This window comes from Schistocerca nitens, chromosome 11 (genome assembly GCF_023898315.1).
Source record: "Schistocerca nitens isolate TAMUIC-IGC-003100 chromosome 11, iqSchNite1.1, whole genome shotgun sequence".
NCBI lineage: Eukaryota > Metazoa > Arthropoda > Insecta > Orthoptera > Acrididae > Schistocerca > Schistocerca nitens.
This window is the reverse complement of record NC_064624.1, coordinates 202,120,714-202,135,329: the sequence shown is the minus strand read 5'-3', so window position 1 is coordinate 202,135,329 and position 14,616 is coordinate 202,120,714. Positions and strand designations below refer to the sequence as shown.

Here is a 14,616-nt window from a genome sequence, read left to right as displayed (position 1 = left end):
CTGGCAACCCCAGAAAGGTTCTATGGATTTCATCCCGAGAAACAGTAGGGATTTCCAGTCCGAGAGTCGGCAACCCGTACACGAGGTCGCAAGTGTCTTTAATCTCGTTACCGCTACCTCTGCCTCCCTCCAGTTTACACCCCGTCCGTAAAGCCCCCCCAGCCTCGGCGCCTCACCTGCCCGGGTGGTCCTCGGCGACGTGAGCCGCCAGCGCGTCCCTCCCGACCAGCAGTTCGCGGCAGAGCGGGCAGACCAGCCGGGGCGGCGAGTCGGCAGGCGTACCCAGCGCGGAGGCCGCGACACACTCGGACGGGCCGCTGACCGAGGAACAGTGATTTTTCCTTCCTGACAACATGTAGCTCAAGTTCGTAATGCACAACTGATCGTTCAATAATTTGCACTTCATTCAGTTAGATCACTAACACTTCTCGAGAAATAATGTTTAAAGCATTCTACATCTAGTTCACGTATTGTTTACTGTAGCCGATACTACTTATTTCTGTCAGTGTAGCGAGTACAGAAGGAGTGAGTACCTTACTGTGTGAATAAGGTTTCTCAACAAAATAGGTTTACTGTAAAACGTTTACATTATATTCCAATATTTTACTTTCCTGTTTCCATTTTGTAATTAGATGGACTTCTAAAATTACTCAGTACAAAAAAATTAGAAAATTCTTAATTTAATGAAGACAAAGGAATCCCTACAATGTCAGTGTACATCCACAGCTTTTTTCAGTTGCATTTGGAATCACAAACAACGTCAGGAAACAAACCTAAATGTAAACTCCCCCCTAGTTCATGTTTTATTGCTGCAGTATTACTCTGCAGTAGCAGGATACACTAATATCCTTTGTTAGAGTATCGGTTCTTACCAGTCAAAATTACAAAAAATTAACTGAAAACCGAAACAATGAAAAATTCCTGGAATTCTCAAAATTCCCAGATTTTTCCCAGTTTTCTCCCGGATGAAAAAATTCCCAGGTTTTTCCCGGATCTCCCAGCTGTCCCAGGTCGTATACACCCTGTACATTTGTGTAGTGCTAGATACTCTGTATTGATTAATAAAAAAAAAAAAGCATGTATCATTTCTACAATTATGATTGCAGTCCTTGGCTTTAAAAGAATGGAAAAAGCAAGATGGAATAACACCAATATGGAAAGGTTACGTTTTGCTCCTCACCACGAAGAGGAGGCATTGAGTCAAAGAGCAGTCACAGACAGTCACAATGAAACTGTCTGCTAAAATATGGTCCTCCTCCTGAAATAGAAACCACGCAAGCATTCACACAAACATAGCTCTCTTCCTGTCTCACAAATGGTGCACGCACACACATTAGCGCTCGTCCACAAGTGCGCTCCTACCTGCACCAGTGTGCACACCACCGCGAGCACCCACGAGCCCGCGTGTGCACCGACCCCCCTCGAGAGAGAGAGAGAGAGAGAGAGAGAGAGAGAGAGAGAGAGAGAGAGAGAGGTCCATCAAAACTTAGAAGGGCTCAATTTGTTGCACCACAACCGAAATGAACAGCCCAGCCTTTACATTCACACATCACGGGAGAAAACCAGGGCTCCCAGTTGGCATGTTATGTGTAGCACAAATCACATTTGTGATAAACTTTATGGTGTACAATTGAACAAAAGATTACAGAGAGAATCATACGTGGCTAAGTGCCAATGTTGAATGGAACCATTTACTTGAAGTGTTTCCGAGTACGTTAAAAATTATGTCAAAAATATTCAGTTCATATTATGTCATACGGACTTATGCTCTGGTGAAACTCGAGCAGTGTTCAAAACGTATTACTTCTGCAGAAGAAAGTCATTACATGTTCTCAGCATGAAGCCCATTGTAAGCCCTTGTTCTCTGATTGCGAAATAATGACTGTTATAAATTTGTATATATACCAAGTGTTAAACTATACAAAATAGAATCTACACGAAATAAAATGTAGATATAATATTCACGGTTACAACGCAAGAAAAAATAACACTATACAATCTCACACCATAGATTACCAAAAAGTCAATCAATACCTACGAGCTACTGGGGCATAAATTATTTAATAAGCTTCCACAGACGGTACAAGACCTTCCAGAGTTTGAATTTAGAAAAACATTATATAAATGGCTTGTTACCAACCCCTCCTACGAATTAAAAGAATTTTTTGACTACAACACGGAATTGTAATCTAACAACTGACACAGCCACACAGTTTTAAGAACAAACGGCGACTGACGAAATCTGCAATCGACACCCGGCAAAGACGACGAAGGAGGTCTCCAAAATCTCGCGGAAGGTGAACGACGACACTATCTCGGCTGCAAACCCGGAAATTACAGTGTTCGAATAGAGCAAAAGTGGTGCGAGCCTCGTCAATCGCGCCGATTAAACGTCTAGGTGTAAAACTGCAAAGCAACACGGAACGGAACGAGCACGTAAAGTCTGTTTTAGGGAAGGCAGACGATCGACTCGGATCTGTTAAGAGAATTTGAGGGAAGTCTCATCTAGAAAGGGGGCCGCGACAGGGCACTCGTGCAACCCATTCTCGAGAAGTGTTCGAGTGTTCCGAACCCCAGAGACATCGAAGCAATGCAGAGGCGTGCCACGTGACAGACACGAGTATTACGGAAATGCTCCACAACCTCAAATGGGAACTACTGAAGGTAAGAAGACACTGTTTTTGTAAAACACTTCTGAAGGAGTTTGGAGAACTGACATCTCCAACAGAATGAAGAACAATCCTGCCTCCAACGTATACACTGCACAGGCGTCGTACAGGTGACGTAAGAAAAATTAGGGCTCAAATCGAGGTCTTTACCTCGTGCCATTTGTGAGCAGAACGAGAAAGACGGTGACAAGCGAAGTTACAAGATATCCTCTGCCCTGCACCGTATTACAACTCGTGGAGTGTGTCGTAGGTAAAGAGGTAGATATTGTGTTCGAAATTTTAGTTTCTCACTACTGCATTCGTGCGTGCAGTCAAACGACTAAACACGTCCGCAGACGAGGACGAGGGCACTCACTCTTGACGGGGTCGACGCGGCCGTCGTGCGCCAATCGCACGTGCTGCTGGAGGGCGGAGATGCCCAGGAAGAAGCGGTGGCAGGACGGGCACACCATCTCCTTCGCCTCGTATGCCGCCAGCAGGTTCTCCCCGCCGCTGCCGGCCGCTTTCGCCGGCCGCGTCCGGCGCTGCCTCTTCCTCTGAAATTGCACGACGGCCGTTCGGTCCGACAGTACGGTACGGGAATCTGCTGCTGTCGGTTGGTAAAATTAAATGAAATTTGCAATAATAAGACAAAAAAAAACTTGAAACTTCCTGGCAGATTAAAACTGCGTGCCGGACCGAGACTCGAACTCGGGACCTTTGCCTTACGCAGGCAAGTCCTCTACCGAATGAGCTACCCGAGCACGACTCACGCCCCGTCCTCACCGCTTTAATTCCGCCAGTACCTCGTCTCCTACCTTCCAAACTTCACAGAAGCTCTCCTGCGAACCTTGCCCGCGAAAGGCAAAGGTCCCGAGTTCGAGTCTCGGTCCGCACACAGTTTTAATCTGCCAGGAAGTTTCATATCAGCGCACACTCCGCTGTAGTGAAAATTTCATTCTAAAAAAAAACTTACTTTCCCAAATGGCAGCAAATACTACGATACTGGGACGAACAAGAGATTTCCTAAACTGTTACTTTTCTTTAGAAACTAAAGGCCGTTTCATCAACGTTAAATACTGTTGTTATAGCTTAATGCAGTTCTCCACATGCCAGACAACCTCTCACAACCGTTGCATCGCACGTTATTTACTGCGCAGAGTTTGTTCACACCGTCCTGAACAGTGTCCCTGTAGTTCCAGATCAGCTAGAGCCGGTGAAAGTTAGTTGTCTTCGAGCCACAAGTGTTCCGTATCCAACTGCTGGCAACATTGGTGATCTAACAGTACATGGAAACATGGCTCTGAGCACTATGGGACTTAACATCTGTGGTCATCAGTCCCCTAGAACTTAGAACTACTTAAACCTAACTAACCTAAGGACATCACACACATCCATGCCCGAGGCAGGAATCAAACCTGCGACCGTAATGGTCAAGCGGTTCCACACTGAAGCACCTAGAACCACTCGGCCACACCAGCCGGCTCTAACAGTACAGTTCCTGCACGTAACAAAGCTGTTGGAAGCGACTGTAATGCCAAACCAGTAGTTACACGTGTAGTGTCAGGAGAGCAAGAGCAAACTGCCATTTGACACGCCCCCCTATGCCCCCACACCAACAGTCTCCCCATACTTGATTTGTCAGGCTTTGGTATGTTGTGTCACTTTGCCCTTCCCACCATCCAGCAAAAAAGAAAGAAAACAAACTCAAGTTAGTAGGATAGCCTCATCAGCAGCTGTTCTTGCGGTTCCTTCCCTCGAGCATCCCTCGAACTACAGTTTCCAGCACCGATTCCCGTAATATGTCACAAACCGTCTACATCACTTAATGGTTGACCCAGCACACTGCCCAAGTGGCAGGATGCCTAACAGCTTCCAGCAGCAACAAAAATTCGATTTTCAGTATATCATTTAACTACTCCACGAATTTAAAATTTTAAAGTGCTATCGTAATCTACTCCCTACAGTGCACAATCTTACACTAAACGTTTACCACAATAACACGAGTAATGCAATTACAAACTGTGCGTACACCTGTAAGCGGCGAAACTCGTGGCGTGCTCATTATCTAAACTACACGTATTCAGTGTTTGATAGTGAGAGGACTGGTGGCCTTCAACAAACTTTACAAATAATTTAAAACCTGTACTACTGGTTCTCTCTACTGAATCCATAACACTCTTAATCAATTCTTGTTCCCACTGAATCACTGCACGTCTTCCTCATTCCCTATTCGATCTACGCCTCTCGTCTTCAGAAGTCTCCCGTAATAGCACCGACAAAGAATTGTGCTTCAGACACGGATATTCTTGTTTTCTTTTTTTGTCAGCTACTGTTTCTTTTTACAGTATGCCCTTTTGCTTTGTGCAATCCTTGCTCCTATATCCATCTTACAGGCTTATCTGTCTAACTTCTGAGGAGGCAACATTTATCCGTCCCTTCGAGAGTCTCCTGCCAGAGTTCGGCATTCAGACATCCGGCACATCTACCCGATGGACGTACCGAGGTACGAGAATCGGACGAAAAGTGCGAAGGCAGAGGGGTGCAGGGAGATAATTTTTACTGGCAGGAGACAAATACAGTTGGACCCGGAAGTGTGCTAAATTGACTAAGTCCTCATGAGCAGAGAAATTCTACATCTGTGTATGGCATGTTAAAATAAATAAATGTTTATGTTGGAACACTTTTAATTTTTACTTTCAGGAAGGCAAGACAGAACAAAATGGGATTTTGTGTACCTCAGGCTAAATTAATATTGGCACTGACCAGAGGAATGTAACCTTTTGTCGGTGAGTGTACTCAAAAATCTATATCGTCAAATAATGACAGATAAGGTGTCACTACAAATGTTGTATCTCACACTCTGTGATTTCATTTTTGGCTACCTGACGGATTTTAGGTGAGTACACGATTCGGCAGTCTACAGGAATGGGTGCGGCTAAGAACTGTTGCAATTCTGTTGGCCGGGAGAGGGATCAAACAGTAAGTCATCGGTCCCATCGGGATAGGGAAGGGTGGGGAAGGAAGTCAGCCGTGCCCTTTCAAAGGGACCATACCGGGATTTGCCTGAAGCGATTTACGGAAATCGCAGAAAAACTAAATCAGGATTGCCAGATGCGGGCTCGAACTGCCGTCCTCCCTAATGTGAGTCCAGTATAATAACAACTGCACCAACTCACTCTGTTTGTAATACTGTCAATGGTGTAAAACCAAAGCTATTGTTCCCACAATATCTGAACAGTTAACAGTAACACTTATTAGATATACAGGATGATCAAAACGTCAGTATAAATTTGAAAACAAAATAAACCATGGAATAATGTAGATAGAGAGGTAAAAATTGACACACATGCTTGGAATGACATGGGGTTTTATTGGGGGGGGGGGGGGGGAATATTTGACAGATGGCGCGTGAAAGATCTCTCACGCTCATGCCGAAAGACAACATCCGACGCCAATGCCTCACTGTAACTCCGGACATGCTTTACAGTGCTGTTCACAACATTAATCCCCGACTACAGCTATTGTTGAGGAATGATGGTGGACATTTTGAGCATTTCCTGTAAAGAACATCATCTTTGCTTTGTCTTACTTTGTTATGCTAATTATTGCTATTCTGATCAGACGAAGGGCCATCTGTCTGACATTTTTTTAACTCTCAGAGGTGCCGAATCGAACAGGTAAGTAACAAATTTCTGGCGGGACGAGCCCCTGTGCGTCAAGAAATTGTCAATTTGGTAACGGATGGATGTGTGGGGATAAGAATTGTATAAGGAGACGGGTTCAAAGTAGGCACAGGCTGCAGTAGTTACGCAGAGACGAGGAGGCACGGCCAGGACAGACTAGTGCGGAGAGCTGCCAGTATCCTCACTTTAGCAGAAACCTTCGCAGCAGGTGCGGCAGCTCTAGGCGCGGACACGGCGTGCCGGCCGGAGGCGTCCGGAACCGCTTCGCTGACGTCCGCCGGAACCCCGCCGGTACGCACCACCGCCGCGGCCGCACCTTCGCCGCCTCCGCAGGAGACTCCTTCGGATGACACGTCTGGGGCACTCTGCTGGCAGTCCAGGTCCACAATGTCCGCCTCTTCCTCCTCCTCCTCTACCTGGAGTAAAGATCACACGATTTAGTGCGACACACTTTTCGGTCACACCGTTATGTTTGCTAGCTGAGTGACAAAACTCAAATATGCCACCTGATAGACACTGAAGCACCCAGAAGAGGGGGAATGAAATGAAACTTCACAGGTCGAAAGGGTACGGGTTTTCGTATCGACTACTGACGACCGTATCTACAGACGAATTACGATTCTGCACTTGCCCAAATGCCCATTGTCGGCAAGTACAGTGGTGACCCGAGGCGAGGTCCCGTTCTTCTAATGTTTAGGAAAGAGACAGCGTCGCCGCTCCCGGTGTCGAGGTCTGGGGAGCCGTCCGGTACGACTTCGGGTCACAGCCGCTGGCAATCGAGGGAACCCGACAGCACGACGGTATGTTAAATACATCCTAAATCATCACAAATTACCTCTCGTGTGACGGCTGTGGCGACACTTTTCAATGTGGCAATGGCACGTAACTTTTTGAATGGTCTGTGTGACGTTGGGGTACTCCCGCGGTCATTGAGATCCCCATGCCCGACGCCAATAGAACACGTATGAGACCGTATCGGATGTCAATTTGGTCCCAGTGACAGTATTTGGGATATTAAAATATAATTAGAACAGTTGTCAGTCAACTTGCGTCAGGTTGGGATAAAACAGCTTCTTTAGCCCATTTTCAACAGAATCGGTGTCTGTGTCTAGCGCACCTGCATCTACACAGGTACTCTGTAAACCACACTTATGTGCCTGGCAGACGGTCCACCGAACCACCTTCACAATAATTCTCTATTATTCCACTCTCGAACAGTGCACAGAAAAAACTAGCACTTAACAACTTTCCGTGTGAATTCTGATTCCTCTTATTTTATTAAGGTAATCGTATCTCCCTATGTAGGTCAGCATCAATAAAATATTTTTGCATTTTGAGGAGAAAGCTGGTGACTACAATTCCACAAAAAGATCTTTCCGGAATAAGAAATGCCTTTGTTTTAAAGATGTCCATCCCAAATCCTGTATCGTGTCCGTGACACTCTCTCCCCTATTTCTCGACAATACGAAATGTGAACTTGCTCGACGTACTCCGTTAGTCCTATCTGGTAAGGAACCCACACCGTGCACCAGTATTCTAGAAGAGGACGGACAAGCGTATTGTAGGCAGCCTCTTGAGTAGATCTGTCACATTTTTTAAGTGTTCTGCCAATAAAATGCAGTCTCTGGTTCACTTTCGCTTCAGCATTTTTTATATGTCCTTTCCATTTTAAATAGTTCACAATTGTAATTCCTAGGTCTCTAGTTGAATTTATGACCTTCAGATTTGATTGATTTATCATGTAACAGAGGCTTAACAGATTCATTTTAGCACTGTTCTGGAGGACCTCACAGAGGGTAAATTGCCAGTTTTCACACCATACAGGTATCTTTTCTGAATTGTTTTGCAATTTGTTATGATCTTCTGCTGACTTTATTAGGCAATAAATGGCACCACCATCTGCAAACAACCTAAGATGACTGCTCAGATTGTCTCCCAAATCGTTTACATAGATAAGGAACATCAAATGGCCTGTAACACTACCTTGGGGAATGCCAGAAATCACTTCTGTTTTACTCGAGGACTTTCCGTCAATTACTACGAACTGTGACCTCTTTGACAGGAAATCACGAATCCAGTCACGTAACTGATGTGATATTCCAAAAGCACATAATTTCATTACAAACCGCTTGTGTAGTACAGTGTCAAAAGCCTTCCAGAAATTTGGAATCAATCTGAAATCCCATGTCAATAACACTCAGCACTTCATGCGGGTAAAGAGCTAGTTGTGTTTCACAAGAACGATGTTTTCTAAACTCATGTTGACTGTGTGTCAATAGACAGTTTTCTTCAAGGTAATTCATTATGTTCGACCACAATATATGTTCCAAAATCCTGCTGCATATCGACGTTAACAATGTGGGCCTGTAATTTAGTGGATTATTCCTAACACCTTTCTTGAATATTGGTGTGACCTGTACAACTTTCCAGTCTTTGGGTACGGATCTTTTGTCGAGCAAACGGTTGTATAGGATTGTTAAGTATGGAGCTAATGCGACAGCGTACTCTGAAAGGAAGACTTTATTTCATTAAGCGATTTCAGATGCTTGACTACTCGAGGATACGTACTTCTAAGTTACTTATGTTCTTGATTCGAATTCTGGAATGTTTACTACTACTTGTTTTGAGAAGGAATTTCAGACAGCTGTGTGTAGGTGGTGGAACACCATACTGGTAAGTGGGTTCATATTGCCAAGTTGCTCGTATATCTGACTCAAATTTGCAATTGCCAAAATCACACCACATACCCTCTAAATCCGCTAAGTTTCTGATACAATTAAATTTTCCTCAAGACACTTTAGTCTCGTCTTTATTTACAATGGTGATGGAAGATGGGGAAACGAATTAAAACTTGTGCCGTGGCCAGGACTCGAACCCAGATCTCAAAGAAAATTTAATTGTAGCAGACCTATAGATCACCTACGCTCGAGGCACGATTTCCCCCATTATGTGCAACACTCATGTGCTATACTGAAGAGCCTCGGCAATAGTGATGATCTAAAAAGGGGAAAGCAAGCAGAAGGTATGAACTGAAGCTTGTGTTAGGGAGGCCATTGGACTAGGGCCATCTTTACAGCTGTGCTGGTGTGGTGGCTAGCATATCTGCCTAGTAAGCAAGGAAAACTGGGTTTGAATCCCGGCTGTGGTACTAATTTTAATTCATTTCTTTAGCTTCCATTATTTCTGTTACATTTCATTTTGTTTCCTTCTCCCTTTCAGAGTCCCTATTTTCTTCAGGCACTGTATTTTAACAACACATTTCATAGGCAGGTAGGAGCATGAACAATATATGTATGACGCGGCCTAATAACCCAGAAGATTTTAACTACAGTTAACTACAATGTATGCAGATGCCAGCATTTCAGAGAAGAGAAGAAGAGGGTCACAGATGCCAATTGGAGTTAATCAGCCGATCACTCAACATTTAAACGGGAGCGAGGATACTATTCGACAGTGTCGGCAGCCGTGTCCGAACCAGGGTCAGACAGTGTCAAGAAAGAAGCAGTCGATCTACAGAGATGACAGAATACGAGGACCGAGCAATCGTCAGCGAGGCACTCTCGGCCCCGGATTCGTCATTATCGTCAATCAGACATGCAACTCGTGCTTCAAGGATGACTGATAGGCAGGTCACAGAAAGTGGTCTGAAGTCAAAGCACCCCTCGTGCCGATTACCACCGACTTCTGTACACCGAGCACCCCGTCTGCAGTCGTATCGAGCACACTCGGCCTGGAATATCACTCACTGGAGTACAACTGTCTCCAGTGATGAGTCCCGCTTCAAACTGAGCCCCAATGACCACGAAGATGTATGTGGAGACACCCAGGACAGCACTGCTATACCAACCTCACTGTTGCCCAACAACAAGGATTAATGCTCCAGTGCCATTACTTTCCACAGCACGACCCATTTGGTCGTCATTTGTGGCACCCTTACAACAAAGCAGTAAGTCGACAATATTGTACAGCTCGTTTTCTTGCCCTCAAAGGTGAGCCATCCCAGCTTACATTCCAGCAAGATAACGCTCGTTCACAAATGGCGAGAGTTTCTCCTGCTTGTCATCATGCTTGCCAAACCCTACACTGGTCAACAAGACTGCCGTATCTTTCCACAGTTGGGAAAATTCAGAGCATTAGAGGCAGGGCCCTCTCACCAGCTTGGGATTCTGAAAATATAACACAGCAACTGGAAAGTATTTGGCACAATACCACTCAGGAGGTCATCCAACATTTCTGTCAATCTATACCGAGCTAAATAATTGATTACCTAAGGTCGGAGGTGGGCCAGTGCATTATTGACCTGCTCAATTTGTGAAGCTCTTTCTCTTAAATAATCATCCAATTTTTCTGAAACTGTAATTATTTGTCTGTACATATACATAACACCTACTGATATCCATCCCAATCGGTTAATTTCTTTGTGATGTGTCCTTTTTTTGTCTTAGAGTGTATTTCAACTGAGTGACATCATAATGATAAACACTAATGGAGTAAAGCGTGTAATGAAATACAATCAAAATGAAAAAAGGGAAAAACTGTATACAATTTCAAAACAGTGGCAATTCCAACACTGTCCATGATGCATTAACTTATGTTTTTGGAGCAAACAATGAAGAATAAGAGTGGGTGTGCAAGCTGCTCATAAGCCTTTGTCACAATTTATTGCTTGCTTCCCTGATGTTTTTCTCTTAGTTGCCACTATCCTTTTTATTGCCTTCATAATTAATACAACATTCTGTCTCAATCAGTTTCCACTCCATACCCACGTACACAGACAAATTAATTTAACACAGTTCAGCTGAAGTTTTGTCAGAATCACATAACAAAAGACACCGATACACGGCATCTCTTTAAGATTCCTACAGGTGTAGTGTAGACTTGTTGACAATAGAAACAGAAGAGAAACATCCTGTTTAACGCACAGTGCTACACAAAATTTAAAAATAATAAAATATTTCACACTGTAAATCTGTGAAGTAGAACTGATGTTTTGTATTAAGTTCAGTATTAATGTGCTGCCAAAACAACACTGTTTTAGTCTAGTTTACATCACATTTCAATAACGTAACTGAAAATTTTAAAGCTGCAAATTACTTCTGGTAGAATAGCTGTCTTTCCCACATTAGCAACAAAAGGTAAATATTGGTATTTTGGTGTCAGTCGGTCAGTTTGTGAGGATCGAAGGGACCAGACTACAAAGGCCATCGGTCCCTATTTCGGTGTATTTATGGCATTTATGTAGCAATTTATTTACACATATGTATTCTTTGTCTGTGACAATGCAATACCAGCTTTTTCACATGAGGATGAGCACCTTCTAACTGACAGTCAGCAACCACCAGACAGTGGCATCCACATTGTTACAATGTTCTTTGGGCATTATGGCAGGAGTAATACAATATCTGTTCTCTGTCCACTGCAAACCAAGTCTGTATTGTGATGTAAAGGGAAGGTCAGAATTTTTCATCCAGGTGAATGATAAATATTGTGCTGATGAGTTGGCTACAGCAATTCTTTGTAAACAGAAGATGAATACAGCGTGATCAGACACAAGTCTGTTAACAAAAAAGTATTAGAACAGATTTTTCTTAAATTTAGTTGATAAACTATTTATGTATTTATTTTAGAAAATTAAAATTCCTTAGTACTGATGTTAAAGTAAGAGAAAAATAAATTTGTTCAAGCATAAACTTTTATGAAATTTCGCCAAACAGAAAACAAACCAATTATTTGCAGAAATTGGTGGTGACTGCTTTGACTGACTAATCATAAAATATTCCCACACAACAAAAACAGTGAGTCATCTGGCAAGGGCTCATTTGTCATGGCAAAGTGAAAGATCAAAACACACACACACACACACACACACACACACACAAAGTGCATGCGTACTGCACAACTAAAGCAGTGAGGTTACCTTCGGTGCAGACAGCAGATCCGAAGCCTCGCCCTTGGCAGGAACCCAGATGGGCCCCTCGCCCCCCAGCTGTTGCATGATGGCCATCTCCTCGTCCGTGGCCCCCATTGCATTCTGCAGCTCCTGCAGCCCCACAGAGTCGGCCACGGGGTACGGCACCGCCGGCAATCCGGCAGGAGAGCCATCCGGGGGCAAGTCACCTGCACCCGCACCGATACCCGCCGCGTCGTCCACAGTACGGCTGCCCAGGATCTGCATCGACTGTCGGACACGAGCTACCGTCAGTGACACAGCTCTCATATAAATCTCGGAGATGAGTAAACTGACAGGAGGGGGATGGTGCTGAGCAGAATGGTATTTGGGTTGTTGTTATTGTTGTTGTTGTTGTGGTCTTCAGTCCTGAGACTGGTTTGATGCAGCTCCGTGCTACTCTATCCTGCACAAGCTTCTTCATCTCCCAGTACCTACTGCAGCCTACATCCTTCTGAATCTGCTTCATGTATTCATCTCTTGGTCTCCCTCTAAGATTTTTACCCTCCACGCTGCCCTCCAATGCTAAATTGGTGATCCCTTGATGCCTCGGAACATGTCCTACCAACCGGTCCCTCCTTCTTGTCAGGTTGTGGCACAAACTTCTCTTCTCCCCAATCCTATTCAATACCTCCTCATTAGTTATGTGATCTACCCATCTAATCTTCAGCAGCACCACATTTTGAATCCTTCTATTCTCTTCTTGTCCAAACTAGTTATCGTCCACGTTTCACTTCCATACATGGCTACGCTCCATACAAATACTTTCAGAAACGACTTCCTGACACTTAAATCTATATTCGATGTTAACAAATTTCTCTTCTTCAGAAACGCTTTCCTTGCCATTGCCAGTCTACATTTTATATCCTCTCTACTTCGACCATCATCAGTTATTTTGCTCCCCTAATAGCAAAACTCCTTTACTGCTGTAAGTGTCTCATTTCCTAATCTAATTCCCTCAGCATCACCCGACTTAATTCGACCACATTCCATTATCCTCGTTTTGCTTTTGTTGATGTTCATCTTATATCCTCCTTTCAAGACACTGTCCATTCCGTTCAACTGCTCTTCCAAGTCCTTTGCTGTCTCTGACAGAATTACAATGTCATCGGCGAACCTCAAGTTTTTATTTTGTCTCTATGGATTTTAATACCTGCTTCGAATTGTTCTTTAGTTTCCTTTACTGCTTGCTCAATATACAGATTGAATAACATCGGGGAGAGGCTACAACCCTGTCTCACTCCATTCCCAACCACTGCTTCCCTTTCATGCCCCTCGACTCTTATAACTGCCATCTGGTTTCTGTACAAATTGTAAATAGCCTTTCGCTCCCTGTATTTTACCCCTGCCACCTTCAGAATTTGAAAGAGAGTATTCCAGTTAACATTGTCAAAAGCTTTCTCTAAGTCTACAAATGCTAGAAACGTAGGTTTGCCTTTTCTTAATCTTTCTTCTAAGATAAGTCTTAAGGTCAGTATTGCCTCACGTGTTCCAACATTTCTACGGAATCCAAACTGATCTTCCCCGAGGTCGGCTTGTATCAGTTTTTTCATTCGTCTGTAAAGAATTCGCGTTAGTATTTTGCAGCTGTGACTTATTAAACTGATAGTTCAGTAATTTTCACATCTGTCAACACCTGCTTTCTTTGGGACTGGTATTATTATATTCTTCTTGAAGTCTGAGGGTATTTCGCCTGTCTCATACACCTTGCTCACCAGATGGGTATCTGGAAGCAATGTGCACAAATATATCTAGAACCACACAATAAATAAAAATGTCTCACATCTTACACAGTTTTGCATACATTCACATATTCACCATTACTGTCGAATACTGGGTTCATTTAACAGGATGAGGAGGGTATTTTCACTTTTTGCTGCACACTTTTGCTGCTGGTTTCAGACATTCTGTTTCATAAAAACACATTATAATAAAAAAAAAAAAAACCTCAGTAGGACTAGCAGCCATTTTTGTCAAGAAAATTTAGGTACTGTACTACAGTCATATACTCTCTATATCACATACCTACACAGGTCTGCAACAGTCGTACAACACACATTTGCAAATATCAATGTAAACTTAGATATTGTGGGTATTAGTGAAGATCAGTGGCAGGTGGTACGGGACTTCTCGTCAGGTGAACACGGGGCTACAAATACAAAATCAAATACGGGTAATGCAGGAGTAGGTGTAATAACGAATAAAAACAATAGAAACGCGGTAAGCTACTTCGAACAGCATAGCGAATGCACTGTTGTCACCAAGATACACACAAAGCCACCATCTACTGTAGTAGTACGTGTTTAATTGCCAACTAGTTCCACAGATGAGATTG

General features: G+C 43.7%; 1 protein-coding gene across 1 annotated transcript in view; it reads right to left on the bottom strand.

The window, feature by feature from the left end:
• LOC126212785 (uncharacterized) overlaps positions 1-14,616 on the bottom strand; it is a 126,356-nt gene that overhangs the window by 75,591 nt on the left and 36,149 nt on the right. Inside the window, exons 4-7 of the mRNA XM_049940188.1 lie at positions 12,252-12,512; positions 6,520-6,750; positions 3,025-3,205; positions 177-345 (exon numbers count right to left, since the gene is read on the bottom strand). Of these exons, the coding sequence (XP_049796145.1) occupies positions 177-345; positions 3,025-3,205; positions 6,520-6,750; positions 12,252-12,512 (842 nt within the window). The remainder of the gene's footprint in view (positions 1-176; positions 346-3,024; positions 3,206-6,519; positions 6,751-12,251; positions 12,513-14,616) is intronic.